The sequence below is a fragment of the Argiope bruennichi genome, chromosome X2 (assembly GCF_947563725.1).
Source record: "Argiope bruennichi chromosome X2, qqArgBrue1.1, whole genome shotgun sequence".
In the NCBI taxonomy this organism is placed as follows: Eukaryota; Metazoa; Arthropoda; class Arachnida; order Araneae; family Araneidae; genus Argiope; species Argiope bruennichi.
In genome coordinates, this window is record NC_079163.1 from 58,663,325 (window position 1) to 58,689,912 (window position 26,588).

Consider the following 26,588-nt stretch of genomic DNA (forward strand, 5'->3'; position numbering starts at 1 on the left):
TTTTAGTCTTGTCTTGAAAGTTTCTCTTTGATTCCCACCATAATTAACTTTAATTCACTTCAAAAAAGCCTTTCCCCCCATAAATGAACTTATTGAATTCATTTTACAATTTGTGAATGCAGAAAATAATTTTAAATGGATTTCTTAAAAAGGAAAATACCAGATAAGAGTTTTTGATGAAACTGTAATGACGAGTAGAAAAAACAAATTATACAACTCAAACTGTCATAAAAAATGTTTTAATGAAGACTATTTTACATAATACTTTTTTTCTGTACATACTCTAATTTTAAAAACAATGTTTCACTGCATTTTTATTTTTAGAAATAAAACTATTTCTTAATTCAAGCGCATAAAATAATTAATAAAATTACTGGCTATTTTCAAGGCAATATTAATTTTCTTCTCATCTCAAATAACGGTTATTCATAAGGTAGGCATAAAATAAGTATCATTCAAGATTGTAGAAATTTTTCAATCAATAATTATTCCAGATTTCTTAATTTATATTTTGATGCAAACATTTTTATGTATTTTTTACAGAATCTTTCCGTGGAGTTATTTTTGATGCATATCGTAAAATAATAAATTAATATTGAATAAGTATCATGATCTTTCATCTAGTGTTTCATATGTGTTTATTTGAAAAAAAAATTATTGAAAAATCTATTTTCTATATTTTTTTAATTATGCGATTATAGATAAAAATACTTTTAATATCAGGCACTTAATATTTGACATTTACTGTTGTCAAAAAATAATTTCATGTTCTTAATTTTTGCAATATTTCTTAAACCTAGCAATTTCTTTCAATTCAATTAAACATTCATATACTGTCTTCGACTATTTGAAATAATATTTTAACTGTCCTGGATTCCATATTCGATCCCATATATCCGATCCAAACTTTTCAGGTATGAATTTATTAGAAATCAAGAGTTAATGAAAACCATATAGAAAACATCTTTTTCGTTAGTAATAGTCATTCTTGGTTATAAAATTAGTTTTCCTTACTGATACAATCAAGAAGGAAATAAATTTGAGATCATTAGGAAAATTACTGAGTCGATTGTTCAAAATTCGCTGAAAAAAAAAGAGAAATATATTTTAAATTTTATAATAACGTGGTATAAAAAAAATAACTTCCTGTAGTTGCGGCAAAGTTATAAACAGAACTTTTTATTTGTTGGAGCTTTCAAAACTGATATATTTCATGACAAACAGCAAAATCTTTGTTCTGAAATTTTTATCACTTAAAAATTACGTTTTCTCTTGAATGATACTTGTATTATTCTCTCGAATATTGTTTAAGGGGACAGTGAACTCTGTTAGACATTTTTGGGAATTATTCAGTCAAAGTTATGAAATTTTTTATGCATACGTATTAAAATATAAATACAACAAATTTCTTTAAAAAAACATTTTAAAACGAAATATATTATTTTTTAAAAAATTTAAGAGATAATTAATTTTTTCTATTATTTTTTTTTCTTATTATCCAATGTAAATTTATTTAGAAAAACATTACACATGATTTTGTAATTCCAATTAAATGCTAATTTTTTAGAAATATTTTTATGCACACTTACTGAATTTTCATAAGAATTTTATGTTTTTCTGTACTAAAATTGACTTTCAACGTGCTAAAAAAAACTGGAAACATAAAATGCATACCCCATTTTCTTTTAATATTTGATCGAAATTTTTATTATCAATTTCATTTAATTACTTCAAAAATTAAGACACCTGGAGCATTTCAAAGATATATAATAATTCGTTTGTGTATCTATAAAATTGCTTGTTACGAAATCAAGACTAAACACCTTATTCGGTCGCCTATGGATTTTGCATAAATTTCAGTTGAAATTTTTTTAAACTTTGTATCAAAATAGTCTTAATAGTTTCATTGTGTGGCGAGTGTGACAGTGAGCCATTTTTGTAAGTGCTAAGATATTTCATTGTAATTTGTTAATATAATTAAAAGTAGGTATTTAATTGTTATTATTTGTTATTATTGTGCAGTTTTATCAATGCATATAAAAACCCTATTTTATGAATACTGCAAACATTTTGAGAAAAGTCATTAAAATGTACTTTTTTCCCTCTCAATCCTTCAAATACTTATCTTATTGAGCAATACATTTTATAACGCTTCTTTAATTGAATATAAACATATATTTTAGTGATGAAACGATAAAAATAAAATTGCTCGTTTTCGTCCATTCTTGCTTATTTCAACGTCCATTGCCCCCCTCAAAAATAACATTTAACTATGAAAGTGACTCACCTGTTCAACAATTGACGCCAATCTTCCAAGAGCTACACCGGACTGATCTTCTCGGGTCACCACAGCTGATCCCAGCTTGACCACAATCCTCCGGGCATCTCGAAGTTGATTTCGATAAACGAATGCTTTCTTGGAGCTTCCGGAATTATCTAACTGCCTACTTATACTGCTACGAAGAGCAGCTAGACCCCTTCGATTATGATGAACAAATCGAGTGCAGAGACGAAAGGTTTGATGGGTGCGACGAAAAACTGTGTTTTCCAACATAGCGTTCACCTAAAATAAAACCACCGTTTCAATGATTAGAAATTATCTCGAAAGCCTCTCTAGAAAGCAAACGAAGCCGACTGTTGTAAACAGCTGCCGTAGACACCATATACCTTACTCTCTACCCGCATAACCGTTCGCGTGTCTTTATAGAGCAGTTTCCGGATATAGAAATAATTTTTATTTATCTGTTTTCATCGTGGATGATATTATTACGATATTACTATAACTCCATACTTTTTAATATATCTAAACAATATTTAATACTGTGTCTCTACACAGCATAAAATCCTTTGATATTAGGCTTTTAAAGTTCACGTGATAAAATGACAAGCTGATTCGTGATTTGGTCAAAATAATTTACTTTGACTCATGAACTATGAGTCAAAGTAAATTATTTTGCATTGCTCAGCTGATGCTTTAAAATAACTTTAGACTTTATTCATAATACTTTCTTTAAAAAGCACGATGAAATAACTTCATACACTTTTCTTTTTAACTTCTTAAGGGTTGTTTTTTTTAATAAAATCTACTGTTTTAACTTAATGATATTCAAAAAAAAGTTAATAAGAGAATATTACTATTAGTTACTTACATTTTCTCATAAACAATGAGGTATCATAGGAATCAAAAAAGATTGAGATATTTTAATGAATTTAGGCGTTTTAGACCTTCTCGAATTTGAAAACCAGCTTTTTAATTGCGTCAGTATATCTGTGTATATGATAACTTAAAAATACTACGAATTACAGTCAGTAAATTTGATAGTTGACTTTATTCTAGAATGCTATCAAATTTTGGATGAAATCCGTCTTCTTAAATTTTGGTTGGCAGTGTGTCAGTTATCAGATAATTCAAAAACATAAAGAACTATACAGACGAAATTTAAAATAATTAGATCCCCATAGTTTCAGATCTTTATTAAATTTTGGAAACATTTTATTAAAGGTCTGACTGTCTGTCAGGCAATATATTTATGAGCATTTGAACTCGAAAATCGAAAAACGTACTGAAGTAGATAAATGAAATTCGATATGTCATCTTTTCTCCAAAATTGTAATGCTATGTCAAATTTTGGGGCCAATCAGTCAAAAGGAAGGCATTCAAAATGCTCTTGACTTTTTTCAGTACATTGCGAAGCATAAAATGTTTTTTGTATTAGCAATACGAAAAAGTCGAAAATAGAACATTCCCAAGCCTAAAATTACTTATTTTGAATAACCGAAGTCCTGTCTGCTAAATGCCCTGTGTTAAATAAAATACCATAGCAGCTATTAAATGATATTAAAGTTAATATGTACTTTCAGAAATATTTATTTGAGGAAATACTAATCGGAAAGATCACTGCTTTCATGAACATCGTTGTTCGTGTCATTTCAATGAAGGCAACATAATAAAGCATACTGTTTGTTAAATTTACTTGATAAGTTTGGGACGGTTTTGGAATTTTAAATAAAATCCAGGTAATGCAGTGATGAACACTCCAATTTTAAAACGTTTAATGAGCTTCATTTGTCAGTTGTGTCATTTTATTTACTTGTATTAGGTGCTTTCGTGTATTTTGGTCATTTTTTCATTTTAAAAATGCATTTATTGAGAAAAATTGATACAATATATATAAATGAAAATATTTTCCATCATTTTCTATAACTATTTCCCATTTTCGTCCAAAAAGTCTTGCAATGAATTGTTTTCGAATATTTTTTTATCCTCCGGGTCGTTCTTTGTCATTAACATCGAAATTACCACGCTTGGATCGTTGAAATCAAAACCAATTGGGATATGACGGAGCAGCATCACCATAAGTTTCCAAAGGTGTCTGCTGGCCTTCGGCAGCAAATTTCTTTAAATCAAACAAAAAAAGCAAGGAATGTCGAAAATGCAATTTGGAGCGTTCCATAATTAGAGTCTTTATATACTGAATAACTCAATAATATTAAATGGAAAACTTTCAAAATGATTACAAGTAACAGTAAATCGGTAAAATCCAAAACCATTGTCGTTTATATAGAAATTTCGCATGCTTACCGATGGATATCGCCGATTAAAATACATGCTATCATCAAATATTACAATTTAAAATACTCATATACCTGGAGGATAGAGCATACAGGAAAATGCTACAGTTTTCCTTGGAAAAAATTAATGTAAAAAATAGAAATCTTTTTCCGTACATCAAAAGTGACTTTTTTTTTTTTTTTTTTTTTTTGCTTATTCTATAGGCAGATTGTTAATTTTATTGTCTTTATTTGAGTTCATTGATATGTATTCGAACTCCCCCCCCCGTCAAGAATTAAATTTTATTTTTCATACTGATTTTTACTAAATTTGAAACACTTTCGTTGAAAAAATAAATATTTCCTATTTCAAATTTATTTCTACTCCAAATGAAAATCTAGCTTCTTCAAATGAAAGAAAAATCATGCATACCAATCAATGCATTCCTTCTTTTTAACTGATTCGCGAAAATAAGTGATGAATAAAAATAGCAAATGAATCATCATCATTTGACTTATAAAGATTTGACCACCTCTTCGCACAATTAAAAATTGTACCTGTAGAGATTTTATGACTTGAAGACAGGCAATGATTTTCAGAAGTAAAACTTATGTAAAATCAAATATATAGACAGATTGAATATAAAAATTTACTATCTCCCCGAATATTGATCCCTTTTAACCCTTTCGCGGCGGAACGCTCAGAAATAAATTGCGTTCTGGGCAACCGGCGTGAAGGTCCTGCTTATGAAAATCTAAAACTTTTGGAGCCAATTTTTGTACGCTTCATAGAAATTACCGTGGATCGATGTCTAGTAATCCCTCAATGTTTTCAGAATCAGATTCCGAGCTACTTGGCAGTAGGTGTCTCTTATTGTATGTATTTTGAATTTTACCTCTGTCTCCAATTTCTTCAAACATTTCAGACAGGTCAGAATCTGAGGACAATTCCATACCATTGCAGCTCATATTCGTCGTCCATTTCTCCATGATAGGGGCAAAATTTATAGATAATTATATTTCATTATGTAAAAAAAAAAAAATCTGCACAAGAAGCGTGTGCTGCTAGCGCTTCGAAAACAAACGAAATAATTGACATTATTGGACAATTACTGATAACAAATTCTGGTATCCTCACAAATTTATGGTGGTAATTTATCATTGTTTTGGTCTATTTGTTTTTGTTTTTTCATTTAATTGTTTCTTTTAATTTACAAAAAAAAATATAAATAAAACAAATGATAACTACCCCATGAAAATAAATCCAAAACAGGTGAATCGACACCGCAACACACAAAAACGAAATAAAACAATTACCTATAAAAACATTTCAGAAACTTGGCTCCGTTCGTTCAGAGAAAGCAACTCTGCCTGAGAACCTATAGGTGTGCTGTTCGCTCAGAGTTAAGAGTCTATAACTGAGCGCCTAACGGTGCTGTTCGCCGCGAAAGGGTTAAATCTAAATACGAAAGCGCGCTCTTATATCTGTGAATAAAAATCAATTGAAAGCTTTAAATTTAAATTATTTAAAAAAATGATATTAATAAGCGTCAATTAATTTTCCAGTTCTTAAATTGTGCTTTATATCAAAAGTACAATTCAAATGTGTGGGGGAAAAGTCTAATGTTCTCCACAATAGGTTTCGTCATTAAAATTTGCAGTGCATTGTATTTTATTTTCTCGCAAATGTAAACAAAGATATAGTCAGAACTAACTCTCTTATCGAATAGAATGCTTTAAGTCAAGGACCTGTGAAAATCTCGACATTACAAATATTTTGAGATCTTTCGACAATCTCAATGAATTTGAAACCCGGAAATGAAATTCTCATGATATTGAAACAATGGTTCTTTTAATCGATTGTCATCAGTTCATTCATCACTTTGGTGAAGGAAAACATTGAAGTAATCTTTGAACATAAAACACGATAAGATGATAAATCATAACGAAGCTCTAAAATATATATGCTAAATTTTGCATTTTAATTCTCCCTTTGTCATTATCTTAAACTAAAGAATACTGAAACTGAGATGTAGAAGTACAAAGTAGTTATGTTTTATGGTATAGGATACACTTCGCCAAACAATTGGTAAAAATCAATTTCAAGTCATTTAGAAAGAAAAAAAGGCAATGATATGCTCGAATACACTGGACTCCAAAAGTTAATGTATAATTTTTTTTTATTTGCGAATAATCATAAAGAATGAAAATTATAACAATTGTATAGTAATTAGTTAGTTACAAAATTTTATTTAATTTTAGCATTAATCATTATTTACAATTGAGTTGTTACATTTTTTATACAGAAATTCATTGTTGGTGAAAAATAATAAATGGAAGACATTAATAAATAAATTAATTTGATAAGGAATGAACTTAAATAAAGCAATCCGTTGAAAGCATCGATTTTTTTAGACTTTCAATTAAGTTATTGAATACCGAATTAGAAAACAATATCCATTCGTGGAGCAAAACTATTTGCCCTCAAAAGACTACTTATCACTACTTCAACTTATTACTACTCAAAAGACTACTACTACATATGCCCTCAAAAGACTACTTATGCAGCCACCTGTCCTGCATTAACCAGTCCATTCACTTCAACCTTGATCCTCAAAATATTCTTCGACAATCCTAGTTCTGCGAGGTCGAAAATTATCATCCATTAGGATGAATTCCTCATTAAAAAGAGAACGCCAGAATATAATCTAACATGTGGATCGAGGATCAAGCCTTCCTTGGTAGAATATAAAGAAACCACTGTTACCATCTAGGTAGATACCAGACGAAATCCTGATTCCACCTCCTCTATAGCCGCATCTTTCAACGATGTTACATTGATGGTATCTGATGCTTTATTTTCGACATATCTGCACACGAATCGCTCTCCAGAGCAAATTTGGACTCATCTGTTAAGAATGCACATTCCCATTCCAGTATGGTTCAGATAACTTGCTTTTTTTCCCAACGTAAACAAACACATCTCTGTCGTTGATTAAGAAAGACGTACACAAGCAGTTTTATTACAATCCTTGACAGTAAGGATATTTTCACAAAATCATAGCCGATAATGTTAGACGTTGCAGTGAAATTATCTGAAGCGAACTGAGGCATAGTAATAGTATTCAAGCCTAATGGTCTTTGAGCTAAAGGGCCAAGAAAACTACCTTCCGCAAAGATTGTAGCACGTGGCTTACCTGGAACAGGCTTTCTAAGAATGTTAATTTTTGGACAAACTGATCGACAGCAGGACAGATTATAAGACACACAAAGCCTTCTAGAAGGAATAGCTTGTATCAAACTCCTTTCCACTCTCAACCGCCTTAACGAATCAGATAAAGGACTTCTCTGATATAACAAACAATATTTTCCTAGATAAAATTGAAAACTAGCATTCATAAAAACTGTTCACAAATTACGAAAGCAAAATATTTATATTTTCCTTTGACTATAAAAAACAATTTCTTTAAGAAAATAAGTGGTACACTGTGTAAAAAAAGTAAGACGGTCGTTTTTCGAAAATTATGTTTTATTTTTTATCATCTTGATTATCAGATTTTTAAGCAAATCTTATTTACTTTAAAATAAAATGTCTACCACTAATGCTAATTTTTTTTAAAAAAACTAGTATATGTGATTTTCATTGTATACAAAAAGTAGAACATCTTCTAAAATTTGGTTGATTGTACACAAGTAAAAAAATAACTACAGGCCTTTTTCTAATAGATTCTGTCAAGAAAAGCTTATTTGGTTAAAAATTGCTTCATTATCTTTTCACAATGCCTAGAAATTATCCTTAGATGATTTTCAAAAAAACCAAATTTCTTCTACATAAAAGTGATGGTAAATATGTTAGACTACTCGTATACTGCACGTCAACCCCAATAAAGTTTCTAGATTCATCAGAAATCCATATAGAAATAGCAAAAGAAAGAAGACGAGTAGACCTAAAAAATTAATACCTCGCAATGAAAGAAAACTTGCTCATCAACTTTAAAACATCGGTGGAAGAGTTGGCAGGACTCTAAATCAAGCAAAACTTACCTATGTGTCAAGGCAAACAGTTTAAAACTGCATAAAAAGATTCAAAAAATGGAAACATCATCCAAAATGAAATCAAACACATATTGATAACCGTTTATCTTGGGCGAAGGAGCGCGTGTCGTGGAGCGCGTGTCTGGTCATCACAGAAGTCCATAGAATGGACTTCTGTGATGTTTCCTATGATAAGAAATTCAATTTAGACAGTCCGGATGATTATCAGTAGTATTAGCTTTCTCTGAAGGATAAAGAATAATTTTATTCAGCTTTAAAAATGGGAGGAGGAAGTTAATGATCTGGTTAATAGTTTGATTTGGAGGAAGAACAAATACGGTCTACCTCAATGGTAGACAGAAGAATACAGTTTGCTATACTCAAGTGCTAAATTCTGAGCATCTTCCTTTTGGCCCCGAATTAGGAGAAGAGTGGGTGTTTCAATTAAGACGTGGCCTCCATTCACCCAGCCAATGGAATTAAAAACTGGTTAGTTGCAATTAATGTACAGGTGTTACCACGGTCAACTAAAAGCACCGATCTTAACAAAGTGGAAATCATTGTTTGTTCGTCGAATGACGAACAAACATTGATATGTTGGTGGAAACAGTTTAAATTCATTAATGAGCTTCGAAAAGCATTGGAAAACTCATGGAGCAATTTTTGTCCAAGAGAAATCCAATCTTTGTATGATTCACTGCCAAACAGAATATTCGAAGTCATAAAAGCTAATGGGAAGTGTATTCCTTACTAATGCCCCTTGTATTTCCTTCATTGCATTATTATCCTATTTTTTTTTATAGTTTCAAACGGCAAAAACTATTTTTGTCATTAATAGTTTATAGATTTTATAACTATATTTTCTTGAAAAATTATCTGCAAGGAGTTGCTTATAAAAACGATTTCAGTAAAGATAAAAGAATCCCAACTTTTCTATAGAAATCTAGAGTCATTTTTGTCCGCAGTGTCGACATAATTCATTAATTAAGGTCACTCAACATAAATTTTGTAAGTCATTTTTTTCTCTTTATCCGCATTTATTTCACAGCGAACATAAAAAAGTTGCATTTTGGAGCAAAGGGTAAATGAAACAGTGTTAAACAAAGATATGAAACAATATAGAATTTGCAATTTAGTGTAATGCTGTTAGAAGGCAAAATTTAAAAAAACAATATTACATTGTTTATAGCAAGTATGATAACCAATTTAAATTAATAAGTTTAAAAGTCAAGAAAAATTAACTACATAATGAATTAATTCTCTCCCACTCGAAGTTGTCATTTGGCATCACTGGAATAACCTTCTTTCGATTTTGACTAGAGTAATTTAGAACATATGACAACATGTTAATTCATATTGTATATCATGTTCCTTGATGAAATTATGATTTAAATACAAAGGAATAAAGAACGAATAATTTTTATTAATTAATATAGAGGAAATTGATTAATCAAGGTAAATATAATTTTAAACAAAGTGTTTCTAATTTTTCTTCAATATTTATTTATTTTTTCTTTTTACTAACAGCTAATGGTTTAGATTGGAGAGAGTTGAAGAAGTAAAATTTTATATAAGTAATATATTCATTATTTTCTCTTTTGTTCATCATATTTTATTGTAGAATAGAAGGTTGCTTTTATTTTATTTATTTATTTATTTTAAATCCGATTTTGTTCCGAGATGCAGAAATATTTTAAAAGGAAATAACATAATTTTGAAGTAAAAAACGAGCGGTTTTAAATTAAATAAAGTAGCCCTTTCCAAAAGAATTTCATATTTTTTTTATAGTTATAGGTATCAATCAATGTATCAATTTTTCATACATAAGTCAAAAACATGCACGAAAAGCTTTAATTAAAGAGCAAAAGTCAAAGCAAAAACACAAACTATCTAAACTGACCTTCAAGTTGTGTTCGTAGAATTTCCTACTTCACAACTGCATAAAAAATTAGCAACATTCAATCTTTTAAAAATTCACTCCATTTCAAGAAATCCAAAACACTACATATTTCTATAAAATCTGATATGAAGAAAATACTAAAATTTTGAAATTTCTTATGAAAGAATATGGAGACATAATCGACTACGAAGTCGGTTTTAGACTTCGATAATGATCCTAATTTTTGATTGGATTATTGATGAAATAAGATGAATATTTCTTGTTGCTAGTTTAGTTTAACAAATGCAAATGGAAACGAATAGAATTAAGGCAGAGATTTAAAAAAAAAGGTTTTGTTGGTATGTATTACATTAAAATGCCTTAATGGATTTAGTCAGCAACTATAGGTAGTGTATATTGTCAGATACATTAAATACACTGTATGTTTAATTAACTGGTCAACTGAATTTCACATTTCAATGCTTTTTTTAATTAATCGGCATAATTTATTTTAGATTAATTTTTTTATCATTGCTTGAAAGTATTTGTTGTTATTCAGTTATTGTGACTCATGACTATGCGGCCACCATGTTTGTAGCAATATTATTAAAAAATATCTCGGTGTTTATTAATTACTGTAATAGCTAAATGCATATATTGAAATACATAGCAATCTGATCAGTCATACTTGACAAAGTGTTATCTTAAGAATTTATAATTCATAGAATTTCTAATTTTTACAAATTAATTTATTTGGCAATTAGGTAATAACTTTTTAATCGATCTCAGCCAAACGGTCTTCGGTAACTACTTAGTCGGGAATCCATTACTCAAAACCACAAAATTTTCACAAATATATCGAACAATATTTGGAAATGAAGTAGCTAGAATTGCTATTTTCTGATCAACTGATCTTAAAAAACAGGAAAAGAAAGATTTGATAGTCTCTTGTAGGGTACTTATCAGTATATAAAGCGGTATACGTCGTATTAATAGTGCCTCTATTTTTTTTTAATTTCAGTAGTATACAACATAAAAATTTAAAAAAAAAACCTTTATGACAAACAGGCTTTGTTTTCCCTTTATTCCAAAACACAGAAATCACGTATAACAATATCCTTAGAGCTGTTTCTATTAAAAAATAAAAAAAAATTCAATCACTCTAAATAATAAAAAGATCTACCAAATAAAATTGCACTTTTACAATGCCCATCAAATATTGTGTTTGGCTTTCTAACGAGTTTCGACAAATACGGAACATTGTTTTTGTCTTCAATTAGATGTCCTTTGTGTGTATTAAATGGAAATTTTAAAACCTGTTTTATGATGTTTTGTCTCGAGTCGTCAGTTTTATATATTTTCTTGTAAAACTAAGTTTTCAAAATATCGAATTTGCTATACAGTTGATTCGCAGAGAATCAAGGAAATGAGTAAAAGATAATTATATAGAAAACAAAATGTCTCAATGTCAATCTCTAAAAGTACTGATGGAAGAGTTTTATTTAAAACCCTTTTATAAACTTTATTAATGAACTTTCAATAAATAAATATTTATATATATTCGCAGCATACGTACTTTTATTATTTAAGAGGATACTTAAACGTGTTATAAACTATTAGCACAGATCTCAGTTGAATAATAAATTCCCAGCCAATTAAATTTCAATCCAGCCAACACAAACTGGAGGAAATTAATCAATATTTTTCTGAGTTGGAAAAATTAAACACGGCTTTGAAAGAAAAAAAAACTGGGTTCGCATTGACTCATCCATTACTAAAAATATATATATAGGGTAAATGAAACGTTTCTTAGTGTTTCTTTATTATTTAAGAGCATACTTAAACGTATTATAAACTATCAGGATAAATCTCAGTTGAATGATAGATTTCAACCTCAATCAAGCTTAATTAAACTCAAACTGGAGGAAATCAATCAATACTTTCCTGAGCTGGAAAAATTAAACATGGATTTGGAAGGAAAAAAAAACTGGGTTTCGCATTGACACAAATTATTTAAAAGAAAACATATCGGGTAAATGAAATGTTTCTCATTGTTTCTTTATTATTTAAGAGAAACGTATTATAAACTATTAGGATAGATCTCAGTTGAATGATAGATTTCAATCTCAATCATGCTTAATTAAAAACAAACTGTAAAAATTAATTAGTATTTTTCTGAGCTGGAAAAATTAAAAATGGCCTTGGGAAAAAAACCGGGTTTGCAATGACACGTCCATTGTTTAAAAAGAAAACATATTGGGTAAATAAAATGTTTCTCAAGTTTTTTTCGTTGCCGTTTCTGTTCAAATACAAATTGTTATTGTTTCAGTCAACAATTGCGCAAGTGAATCAATGATGCGTGATTCTGACGTTTGTTCGCGTGTGTACAAAAATAATTTTGAGTCTTGCATCATCGTTAAGAAAGAATTGTTAAAAGGATCGTGTTTTGTGCAACTATCTGCTACTAGCAAAATAATTAAAAATTAAATTCTGCACTGCAACTTTGACTCAAACTAATTAAAATATGAAGGCAAGTCTAATAAATAAAAAGTCAATGTCGTCTAATAAAACATCGAATTAGTTATTTCTAAAATATTCTCATTCCGTATAAAATACTATAAAATATCAATAGTGAACATTTAAAAGAAACGGTATTTATTCTTATTTATCTTGAAATAATATCTTCGATTGAAATAACAATCTCTAGTATCAAGAGCAATATTTGAATAAATTCTAAAAAAAATCCAAGAACCGAATCTAGAAGACGAAGTTATAAAAAAATTGCATTGAATTAAAATTCATTTTCATCAAGTTTTTACATTTTTTGGGGTCTCTTTTTTAAACATGGGCAATTTTGCCTTGTAGACATTTCTATCTCACTAAAGTCATAAATAAAGACATCTCTCTCTCTCTCTCTAAAGTCAAACACTTTCAAAAATAGAATCTGACCCGAAGCTAAAATTACAAAAAAATAGGAATGAACACCAGTGATTTCGAGAGATAAAAATTCATTCAATATTTATAAAGGAATTCCTTTGAACAATTAATGTTTAAAAGATAATGCATATTGTTTTAATTAACTAAAATAGCTTTTTTTTTTGTTATACAAAAGATTAACTGAAAATAACATACGACCAAAGCATTTTCATTTCATTTTTTATTCATTATTAACAAGCAGAAAGTACTTTAGTAAGGAAGTCAAAATACTAAAAGATAAGCATTTCAGCATCTAAACACGGTTTAGAAATTCTTGTGTGATTTACAAAATTTAAATCTTCAAAGAATTTTACAAGCAATTAAGAAACAAGAATAATTACATTTCCGAGCTGTGTAAAAGATTTAAATAATTTTTTTATTACTAAATTTCTTCTTATTCTTTATAAACACGAAACCATCAAAAATAAATAAGTATAATAAATTTGCCACTCTCTTAAATCCTTTGTTTAACATTTTCATGGAGTCGTATTTTATATACTAATGAAATTTCAATCAATGAATGTGAGAAACTGAAATTTCAATATAAATTCCTATCAAAGGAAACCTGAAGAAAGTGAAAATAGTTTCTTGAATAGTTTTTAAAAATATACTCTTATTACTGTACTAGAAAAATTGAGTTCAACCATTTTCTACCTTTTAGTCTTTATTATTCATTTTTATAAATATTATGGAATTTTGAAATTAAGCTTTTTGGAATTTACAACTAGGTGGCGCACTCATATGAAATTAAAATGTAATTAAATTAATCTATTATCTAATCCTATATTTAAAAAATATTATTATAGAGTTGTCACCCTGAATTCATGAGTGCACCTAATTCCAAAATTCTAACACAGAAGGCATTGAGTGAAAAATCGATTCTAAACATGAATTAAGTAAAGCTAAATAAAAGAGTGGGAAAATTCAAAAATTTGAAATTGAAAACATTGATGAAAAAAAGCTTACTCACATATAGACATAGTTTCGTGTGTCGATGCATTTTAACTAAACAGCGAATACATCCAGTTCTCTAAAATATACCCTCTGCGTCCACGTGATACAACTGAGGTAGATAAAGTTTCTCAAAGTTGGCGTAAAACGATAAAAGCGGATAAATCTGGAACTCCATTTGCTCCCATTTCTTCTAAACAAAACTACATTATCTCCATATAGTTAAAAACAAAGAAGGTTCGAATTCCATTGAAATCAGACCTCTATTTAAGATTATTCGCAGCTTTCGCTTCATTTCATACTGTGTACCAAGGGCAAGAGTCAATAACGTTAGGCGCGATGCCTTTGTGTGTTATTTTGCAATTTCTGAAAACAATGATTGCGCATTTTAGTGAAATTTCTCCTCTCCAGCCAGGAACATGAGCATGGGCCCCCTAGAAAATTCTTTGCCTGAGTCCTTTAGAAACTTAAACTCACCATTAATCCTACTATAAAGTACTTCATTTTTTTTTAGATGATTGATCACATTTTATAAAATATTTGGCGATTTAAAAAATCTTATGATTTAAAAAAAAGCAAGGAATAATTCAGTAATTATTCACATTTTTATTATAAAACAATTTTTTACTATTTTATAAATCTATAATAATTTACAGTTAATTTTAAAATGTTTTTTTTTTCTCAAGCAAATTTACATAAATTTTGAGCAAAAGTATCTATTACTTCAAAATCCAGTGTCTGGGCCAAAGGATATAAAATAGATAATATATATTACCTATTACTTTACGCAACGTTTCTTACTTTAAAAAATTACTTTAATCTTACTTCATGAATCTCATAGAACAATGGAATTCCTTTACTAGAACTTCATTCATTTAGATTTTAAAAATGAAAACTCGACATTAAAACGGTTCAGAATAACATTAAAACAAATGCAACTCCGGCAAGCTTGATAACATAATATTTTTTTATAATCAATAAATCCGTTCCTATTCTAATAGATCAAGATTTTCCCATTTTATTTCTAAAATTTCATTTCAAAAGCAAAAATTCCTTTTGTTAATCGGATAGATATTTTTTTAATACAAATCTACAAATATCGTTTTTTCCAAAAGTTTTGCATTTTTTAAATTTTGCATAGAAATTCAATGCATTCTCTTTTCTCTAGTATTTCATATTCTCCTACATCTGCTTTTTGCTAATTCTTTCCCCAAGAAGGAAGCAAGCAAGAGAATTCTCTTAGAAAAACTGTTTCCTCTGTTTGGTTCGTGTTTTTCATGGGCCGCCAAAAATCCCACTTTTTGGCTGCATGCAACAACAAGGGTTTCTTGCCCGGAAACGCGGGGACCCGACTTCCTGGGTATTTTGTAATACTTGTATTACAGGAAATTATATTTGGTTCTGGAGAATTTTCGGAAACAAAAATTGCATGCCTATTATAATAAAATTATTTTTAAAAAATAAGGAGTATTGTAACTTTATTTAGAAAATCGACTCTTAAGAATATTTTACAAAATTATGTTATAGGAGGGTTGACTTCCAAAAGACATTTGTTTAAACATAAAAACACGCTGGAATAGTTTGTTGGCAATGCTTAATAAAATTTTAGAGATAAAATTAGCATTTTCAAGATTATTAATTGAAATTAAAAAACAAAAAATTTGGCTTATGTACAGTTTGAAACTCTGACTGAAACTGTAGCAGGCTTGTAAGAACTGGCTTAGAAAAACTATGCTGTCAAAACTCGATTTTGCTAACTACTTAGGATATATTTACTTTAATAATTGGATAGTTTGAGCAAGAATATTTAGAATTTGCTAAGAATATGAAATCTGATCCCAAGTATCAGTGAGAAGTAAGATATTATTTATTTGGATTAAATGTAATATTTAAATTTATAAATAAAGTATGATGCTTTTGAAGTTATTGTTGATATTTCATGTATATCAAAGAAAATTTCTTTGATAAACAAGCTCAAATAATTAAGAACAAGACTTTTTTTGATAGAAAAACCAGAAACCCTAAAGACTACCCATTAAACGGGTGGTGTATTGTAGTTTCCACTGTATTAGTTCTGCTGGTAGTTATCCACTTAAATAGTTAGGGAGCAAAAGAAGGAATCACTTTCTTGAAACTTGACGTTAAAAAAGTAATTATCACCAGAAGTGATTCTAAACTTATAGATTCTGGCAAGCATTATGATAAAAGCCACTGGGATCATCCATGTCCATGTCTGGCATCCATTGTTCACTCAGAAGAGAGCACAAACTTTGGAAGAGAGATATTTAATGTTTGGCGAAAAATTAGACAAAATGATCCATTTAACGCCAAAGGCCCTGCGTTGCTCAGTTAGCTAAAACTAGCAAAAGCAAATTAGGAAGATAGTGAAACAAGAATTGCAGTTATAAAAGTCCGATTATGAAATGTTATTAAACTGAATGTCTGAAAATAATTGCTAGAACATCAACTGAAGCTGAAAAGATATTTTCTGCTGCCAGGTTATTCATAACAAATCTAAGAACTAGGCAGAGTGATAAAAACAGATACCTTATATTTTCTTAAATCATATTTTTAAAATGAATTAATTCATCTTATTGCATTTTGTTGCTTAATATATAAAGGAATGTAAATGTTGGAATTGCTGAATATCTTTATTTTGTGTTGTTGTTATTATTATTAATTTTTAAAAAAACGAATTTTTAGATGTTATATTCCCGAGAATTCTGGAAATGACTTACGATTCCGGGATTCTCGAGAATCCTCGGGAAAGGAGAAAGGGTGTGAAATTAGAAACCAAGGCATTAACCAATTAGGTGATTCCCATTGTATCAATTCGGTTGGTAGCTAGTCACTTGAATAGTTTAGCCTAAAAGGGATCAAGCGAATAAATCGTTTCCTAGGATATGGTGTTAAAAGGGATGCTGTTCTCGGGGGTGAACCCCAGTGCATAAATTCTGGCAAGCACTATAGTACGAACCAAGGCTAAATCTCTAGTTGGTCTCAATGATGTGTGAAACCATAGCTTAAATCTCTACTAATTTGGTATAGACGAAAGAAAACCTTCCTTCAATGGAAAATCAAAATCATAAAACTCCTCAACTTCAAATTTTCCAGCCATTACTGTGATCAAAAGAAATTCAGTTATAAGTGAAACATTTCATTTCGTATCTCCTTTTTCAATTTAGAAGGAATTATTAGTATCATCGGTGAGGTGAAAAGCATTAAAAAGCCTCGATCTGGCGACTTGCCTTGTCGATGTCCAGATGCAGAAATGGTCACAACAAATAGTAAAGCCTTTTCAAATATTCCAATTATTATCTCTCTACGCGCATCTTTGAATTACTCCAACTTGAGATGAATTATTGAATTATTCTATAAAAGAATTTGTAAAGAGTTGTAAGAATAGGAAATAAGCTATATGGGAAGTATTTATACCATTTCTAAACGCTGATGTTTGATTCTAACTTTTAGTTCTCCTATTACCAGAATTCATTAATACGAGGTACATGCATCTTTCTGGTAGATTTTCCAAACCCTTTGCGATGTTTTGAGTTCCAAGGCGACGGGTATTCAAAACCTTGTCACGGGACACCAATCTGCATCCCCTTTGCAAAAGTTGGCATGACAGAGTTCATTGTAATTATTCTGAGAAATGCGTGAATTGTGAATTGAAAAAGATACGCGAGGGTAAGAACCCTCGCCTTCTACAGCGTAGCAACTAGAAAAAGAATCAGTGTGGATAAATAAAACATACTAATCCCGAATAGCGGAAACTTATCAAATCACAAACCCCAGCAGGTACGAAGTACGCTTTCAAAACCCAGACTAATAATAGGCAGATTATGACACCTAAAACTTTTACAAGGAATTTAACTATGAATTGAATCTGAGTATGGACGAGATTTAGCAAGACTTCAGTTCACTGTGTGTTCCGAAATGTTGGAATGCATTCACGCCTGCCGGTAATGGTATTGCCTCTATTAACTCATAAGTGTTTTGTGGCGTCCACGTGTAACTCATTGTCCAAGTAAAAAGTATAAAAACTTAAATGGGTCTAATATTTCGAGACTCAACCCGTTTCCAACACATCAAAAGACAATAAGTTTGCGATGAGGCTACTTTTTTTTTTTAAGAGAATTGGCACAGTTTCGTTTTCGTATTAATGAGAAAGGCAATTTTAGTTTCAAGTTCAGTATATAGTTATGTCCAAAGATGTAAAAAGTCTTAATTTACATTTTGATTCAAGAATAAGTATGCCAGAATAGATCGAAGGATAGCTGAAACAGAATCAAGAATTGATTCATGATTTGCGATAAAAACGGACAATTCTACTCACAATGTGACTGTTCAGTTTGATAAAACTGAAGAGAACTAAAATCTTTTAGCTCTTTTTGAACAATTTCAAACGCAATTGCACGCTAAAAACATGCCAACAAATAGTGGTGCTGAAGGCATTTTTACTTCTTTCCTAGGAGGTATACTATATTATCAGTTAATGAAAAAATTTGCTGTCTCCTGACATTCCCTCCAATTAAACTTTGAATAGATTGAAAGAAGGTCCTTGAGCAAAATTTGACCCATTAACCGTTAATCGTACATTTCCGCCATATATTCTTAAAACGAAAGCAGAACAAAGATGAAAGTATAAACATTTATACTGCGGAACTCGGAGCACTTGTATAAACTGCGATTATGATAACATTTTGAACATTTTGCTACGCGTTGTTTTTCTAAGTGGGTTACGTGATAAAACGATATTCAGCCAGTTATTTGAGGATGATAACATTGATCTTGAAGAAACTTTATAGATAGCATCGGCTATGGAAAATCCTTTGAAAAAGGAAATGATGTTATGGGACAAGAAATAAAGGTGGTGCATGCATTTAAAAAATGAACAAAAAAAATCAAACTGTGGAGCAAAGGAAAACTTTGTTTTGCTCATAGTGCTCTGAATCAGATCATGATGAAGAGTAATGTAGATTTTTGTCTAGAAAATGTACTTTTCTTCAAAAGTGTGGCACATCCAAAAGGCATATTTTGCAATTCAAAAAGCAAAAGCAGATAAGCCTAAGGGCACAAACGATATTCTATGATCTGGGCTAAATTCTAAAAATTCCAACAAAATGCCCTCCAGTAATAATTAATTCGAAAAGTGAGAACAAAAAAGATTCTGTGGAATTAAATACAGGGGGGAGGGGCGGTGCGTGCAAAGAGTGTAAGGAGTTTCAATTAAATTTTCACTCCTTGTACCCATTAGGTATATTTTCGTAAAGGCTGAAAATAAGAATTAATTTTTTAATTTAAACTGTTCATTATTAAGGAAGACATGGGTAAAATTCTAAGACAAGAAAGACTTTATAAAATCGATTTAGAATGGCCCAGCTACAAGTAAAAGAATTTAAATGAACATTTGAAGGAATACAAATATTTTTGATAACTATGAAATTAAACTCGATCTTAAACCCGAGGTTAAATCTGTATTTTTGTAGGGTTGCTTTAAAAGATAGAATTGGAAACGAAATTAGCAGACTGAAAAAAGATGTTCTCATAGAAAAGAGGCAAAAGCTCTGAAAGGCTAATGTAACACCACTCTATGCCCCCACATTTATAGCCTTTTCGATTATTTAAGCCGTGTGGCTTAATAATCTAAAGGGTTATGGAAGTGAAAAAGAAATCACCCCCCCCCCGAAAGTAATAACTTCTCTTGGTCCACGTCAGTTTACCAATGCCCAAATGCAATTTTATTAAAGAAGGTTGACCAATAACGAGTTCATATATTGGATTGTTTGCTTTAATAGAAGAATGTCGGTAACAAGAATTATGAAAACCCAAAATTGTACAAATACATTCGATAAAAACAATCAAAAAATACAAACAGGTAACAATTAAAGATATAATAAATGCTATTAACAAAAGAAAATATTAAGAAAAGTTAAAAAAAGAAAAAAAATAACGAAAAAAAAAGAGAAAGCATATACAGAACAATTATATCTTTAATCTTTTAATTGGCAGTGTGATCAGTATTATCTAACTATGAAAATAAACATTGATTTGGTTCAGGATTTAATTTGACTAATTACTGATTTATTCGTTATAAAGTGTAATAAAAAGGAAGTGCTCGGGACTTAGTTATAAAGAATTCTAACAATAAAAAAAGAGTCTATAATGATTAAAAATCAGAAGAGAATCTTTAAAAAAGCTAAAAGGAATAAGAAATAAAAAATGTAACATAATTAATAAAGAAAAAGTAAGTAATCATAACTTCTGACTACTAACCGTCAGAAGGCACAAGGGAAAATTTGAATGACCGAACACTGCGACAAGACAGGAGGGAACAATGGTTGAGTCCTAAGGGGCATTACCGGCTACGGTACAACCCCTCCCATCATCTGTAGGGGATAGTCACCTCACACCATTTTTGCACCCATCGGGGGGCAAGAGCCACCCACCATACCAAAAGCTTATCTTCCCCATTTCTGAGGTCTCCCTCAAGAGTATTAGAAAAAAATGTATAAAGAAAGAATGAAGGTATTTAAACTTATGTAAGTATGTAAAAAAAAGAAAAAATAACAATAAAACTAAAAATACCTTAGTGGCAAAAAGCGATGAGCGAAAAAATCGTGGAGAATGAACATATATAACTAGGCTAATTCAAGAACTCAAAATCAAGTGGTAAAGACATGGCTTACAGAGAAGACAAAGCAGTCGGTTTTAAAGAAGATTCTGCATGGGGAAAAAGCTCCATTTGATTAAGATGAAATACGTTTCATCTTGAAATGTAGACATGTAAGGAAGAGAAGCAAAGTAACTTTTAATAACTGCCATCTTATCGTCCTTCTGATGATGGACTGACGAAAGGATTAAGGTGAAAAATGAGCTCTTGATACTAGACTGATTTTCATTTCTCCAATAGTAAGAGGAAAAGGATGGTGAAAGTGAAAGATGGACCATTAATACTGTATACTGTAAAGCTGGCTGAAATTTTGGGACTAGATCGCAAGCACTCCACTCCATTCTACTGGATGAGATATTAGGCAAATGTAGATAGAAGTTGAAAATAAATGGAATCTGGACGAAAAACATTTTTCATTTTGGTGCAAGTTAAGCATTTCGTAGATCTCCTTTCTTGTATTATTGACTATCTTGCGGAATTAGACCGGTTTATGTTGTTCGTTGGGTGGTGCTGCATGATGTGATCTTGTGAGGAGACACTCCTTGGTACAGCGGGTCTCGGTGCCTATTTCCCCACAAAAACAATGTGGGATTTCGACAAGGTTGAAGATATGAAGATACAAAGGAAAAGGTGCATATCCTGTGAAAAACAAAAGTCCATTTCGTGTCCACTTGATTGATTACATACTTACTTTAGGGATGAGGTTTTGAAGAAGCCTCCCAGTATCTTCATCATTTCAAGCTAATTGACAGATAGCCAGCATTTTACGACGCATGATTGTTTCGACGAAGGATCTTGGCAAATTCTTCAGGTAAGTGCTTCAGGTAAATCTTCATTTTCTGCTGCCTCCTAAGTCATTCTGTCTGCTTCTTCATTTCCAGTGTAGCCTACATGGGATTTGATCCACGACAATCTGATGTGAGGGAAGAGAGGATAGTTTAAAGAGTTTCTGTGCAATAGTATTCTGATTTTTGGGTCGATTGCTTTGGTTGTACTCTAGAATAGATGTGTTGGGAAAATTAAGGTATGCTCCACCGCTTTGTGAAGCACGAGAATTTCAGCTTAGATGACTGTGTTCCTAAAAGAGAGTCTGGTAGATCATGTGTAAGTAATGCTGCTATCAGTTATATCACAGACGGATGTTCCTACCGTCTTCGATCCATTGGTGTAAATTCGAAGTCCATTGCTGAATTCGCCTGTCATATAGCCCGATTGTATTATACGACTATGTGGAGTTATTCAGTAATCTTAAATTTCAATATAAACGCATCCCACCTCTTACCAGGACTGAATAAAATATAGTTTAGTGTAATTAGAGAGATAATTCTCAAAATTAGTCTTTAAAAATGCATATTTGAAATGAAAATCCACCCCGAAAGTCAGAAACTTCAGATAATAAATGCACATTGGGGGCTCTCAGTTTGTAAAAGACTTATTATGAATTGAACAGAGTACTTGCGTTACTACTTAGTTATTTCTTAGTTACTACTTAGATTATTTCAGGGAGTTAAAGTATTTATGCGCGTGGAGGAGTTACAATAACAGCAAGTGACAAGATGTTTCATTTTAAAGACTTAGAAGAATTTTTTTAAAGTAAAGTAAAAAGTATAGACTGTGATTTAAGTTAGTTTTTCCGAAATAAAGTAAACGTCCTAGGACATGAAATGGATGCAAATGAGGTATATGAAATTCATGATAAAATTTCAGCTCTGACAAACGCTCCTGAACCTAAAAATGTTCAGAAATTAAGTTTTTTTATTTTCTCGTATACGAAGTATAAAGAAAATGTAACCGTCAAAAGATTCGAACTGGAGATTTTGACAAACTCCACATTTTAGATCTCCGAGTTCGAAAAACGCATCTTTGGCATTATGTATGTCTCTCCGTCTGTTTGATAACAAATAAATCAAAAACGCTTTGAGCCAACGGGATGAAATTTAGTACACGATCATTACACCAATTATTAGTATACGATCTTAGTAGATTTCTATCAGATTATGAGAAAAGTCTATTCGGATGAAATCTGTCAGTTCAGCTGTTCGAATATAAGTTAACAAGATAACTACAAAACGAAGAAAGCTAAATGGATAAAATTCAGAAACACATTTAACATCTATATTGTAGATATCTATCAAATTTATTGGGGGGGAGGGGTCTATCGGTCTAAATCTATTAGAGGTTTACAGTCTGTCGGTCTTTACTTTCAGAAATATAAGCGCGATAACTCGTAATGGCTTAAATATTAGTTAAGTTATATTAACGTCCCGTTGTAAAGCAACACTAGGGCTATTTTTGGAACGGACCTCGTAAATTTGAACTGCGGTCAGATGACGAGGACGACACCTGAGCTTGCACCCCCCTCTCCACACCACACCAGCGGGAGGACGTTTGGCATTACGTATTCAACGTGCAACAGACCCCCTTACACGACGGTTCTTCGGTGGAATCGGGTCTCGAACCTGAAACCCTACGGCTCACAAGAATGGCTTAAATATATAAAATTTGGTAAGTTATTTTGTGACTTCAATTATAGTTCTGTTCTAAATTTTTATTTCAATTGGTTGAGGAAAACGCGTCTACAAATCAAATTTAATTTTCGGATGCTATTAACAGCATGCAATGGATAAATCGACAAAAACACGCCAAGGGTCACACGGTAAATTCAGTAAAAATGCTAAATTCACGCTAAAGAATAATATTTCGTAACTGTTGTACACTAATCCCTTGCAAGGTTTTTTTTTTGGGGGGGGGGCCTTTGCCATACCCAAGGTCTGCCTTACCTAGGGATGGGGGATAACACCTTTATTGGAAAGTATGCGAGAAAGTTTTGGGGTGACCTTTTCCACTGGTTTAGAATTAGTAAATTTCCGTAGCAATTTTTTGCAAAATTTAGCCACTATTATAAATACTCTTAATAATTATGTCAGACTTTCTTAGGGCAAACTAAGAAAAAGTGTTGATGAGTAGTTTAAACATATTATGATCCGAATCCTTAAACTAGCAAGTGACGCATCGCTAGTTGGTATTGCATAACTCAAAGATCTGAACGCTGTTTAAAAATCAAACTATACAATTTTCAAGGGCTTATATAAAAGATAAAACTGGTATTGCTGTAATCTTATTTACAATGCAGTATTTCTATTTGAAACGTAAAACAAAACAATTCATTTTACATAAAGTCAATGTAGACATTAATTAAAACTACGTTTAATTTAAATTACAAACAACAACAGACTGCAACACAATTTTTATTCTAATAATTCACAAGCGAATATTGTCAAACAACTTATTTTAATTTAACACTTTTTGTCTAGCTCTTGTCCTCATTTTAATAGTTTATCCTCTTCCCCATAGACCGAATAGTTTCGTTTTCCATAAATAATAATAAAACTGTTTTCCTTTTAGATTTTTGCTTATAAAATATTAAAAATAGAAATCAAACGCTAAATCAATATTAAAGAAAAATCAATAAAATATCTATAAATTAAGGCATTTGTAAGATAATCGGGTTTATTAGTTACCATTCCACTGTCTGGGAAATGGTTTAAAAAATAAGCTGTTCAAAAGCATGACTATTTTTAAATTAAAAGCAACAGTTTTCTATCATGCTAGCTTTTAGTTTTACGTCATAGTATTAAAACATCAATCGATTCCAGAATTATTTTAAAAGTTGGATAGTAATAGATGGAAAAGAGCATATCAACTACAGTTTAAGTATCGAATTTATAGACTTTAACAGTACTAAAATAGCTACTGTCATATGGATGTCGTTTGAATATCCTTGTTATTGTATGCAACTAGATAGTTTTCGATAAAACACAAACCGGGAAAAACCACTTTGCATTCCTATTTTATTTTCCTATTTTATTTCGCTATAAAATAAACACACAAGAAAGAATAAAATCTTGGAAAACATATAACTGTCATCAGTTTCGATAACATATTTACATGAAAGTACGGATAATAAAATAATCCGTTTTTATTTTAGCAGTTGTAAAACATTTGTTAAAAACTTAGTTAAATTTTAAGCATTTAAATAAGAAAAATGCGAATGAAAAATCTTAACTTTGATGTTAAATTAAAAAGCATTCATTCTAATTTAGATAGAATAACGTATTATTCTATAGATAAAGTAATGAGAGTCTGTAAAATGGACTAATAGCAAATTTTAAATGATCCAATCTTTTAAATACGAAATATTTCGCATACAACAACCAGAAGTTTTAGAGAAAAAATGTTTATATAACAAAAATGCATTTTTTTTTTTAATTCACTAGTTTTCAAATTCACATTTTTTTTTTTTTTTTTTTTAACGGTTCAACCGTCAAACAGAAGTCCTCTCTTCGTTTAACCAAGTTCTAATCAGACTAAATGGATACCTCAACCATTGCGAAAACATGCTAATTTTTTATTTTTATTTTCAAAATGTTTTGATTAACAAAACGCACATTTTTACTTTTGTTTTAAAAATTATAATTTTCAATTTTAACTATATTATAAATTAAAGACTGAAAACTAGAATTCATTATAAAGGCATGATGGTTAGCTGAACTAGGTCTAATTGCGAAGTGTTTCCAAATAGGAGAGCAGTATAAAGATAAGCACTTTATTCTGTTTCTTTTTTTTAATCGATGCGTCAATTCTTCCAAATGACCCAATAACATGTCATTAATATTGCCCTATATATTGTTATACAGGGTATCAGATAAATCATGGATGGATTGGAAAATCATACAAAGCATAAAGTGTAGAAAAATATGCCTTTACTTTCCTTAGAACTCTTAAAGTTAATAAATCTCAGTGGGAGAATAAAGTTAATAAATCTTATTGTGCGTAAGGATTTTCGGTTTCACTTTGTGCATTTGCAAGCGCTTTAGAGAACTATAGACTGAATAGTAGTGATGTACTGTTTTAAACCTCCAAATTATTGCAAGGCATCTGTTACACACAATCCAAAATCTTATATAAAAATATTCCAAGGAACTTAATTTTGATAATCACATGAGACGGCCACTAAGTGAAATTTTCTCATTAAATCATCATCAAGCCATACATAGCGCCATCTATTGGATTTCGAACATAATAATAACAATGTTGCAAAATAAAACTGTATGTCCTAGTAATTCTTTTACATAATTTTGTCCAAGAATTCTTGGATGCATTATACTATTTCTCATATTTCAAACAAGGCTAACTTTGAGTGAACAAGATGCGATATCGTTTTTAGAGACATCTATTTTCTAAATGGCAACGATTATTAACAATGTTATTTCTGTATATCTGAAAAGACCTCCAATAATAATTCCTCACTTTCATCCTCTGAAAGTGAGGAATCTCGCATTCCAAAAATTATATGATCCTTAGGAAATAACCTGAATATTGATTCATTTTCAAAGCCGCTTTATATATTCATAAAAATTGAAACTTGCATGATTTTTAGCCCTAAACATACCATAACCGATCAAATGACCGATTATGAACTTGTGCATATCATCTTATCACTTTTGCACATTTGACTTCATT

The 26,588-nt window shown here is 30.5% G+C and overlaps 1 protein-coding gene across 1 annotated transcript in view; it reads right to left on the reverse strand.

Annotated features, from left to right (window-relative positions):
• Positions 1-14,601, reverse strand: part of LOC129960162 (delta-1-pyrroline-5-carboxylate synthase-like) — a 51,011-nt gene extending 36,410 nt beyond the window's left edge. The window contains exons 1-2 of the mRNA XM_056073354.1: positions 14,412-14,601; positions 2,288-2,563 (exon numbers count right to left, since the gene is read on the reverse strand). Of these exons, the coding sequence (XP_055929329.1) occupies positions 2,288-2,563; positions 14,412-14,441 (306 nt within the window). The 5' untranslated portion in view covers positions 14,442-14,601. The remainder of the gene's footprint in view (positions 1-2,287; positions 2,564-14,411) is intronic.
• Positions 14,602-26,588: the final 11,987 nt, after the last annotated feature.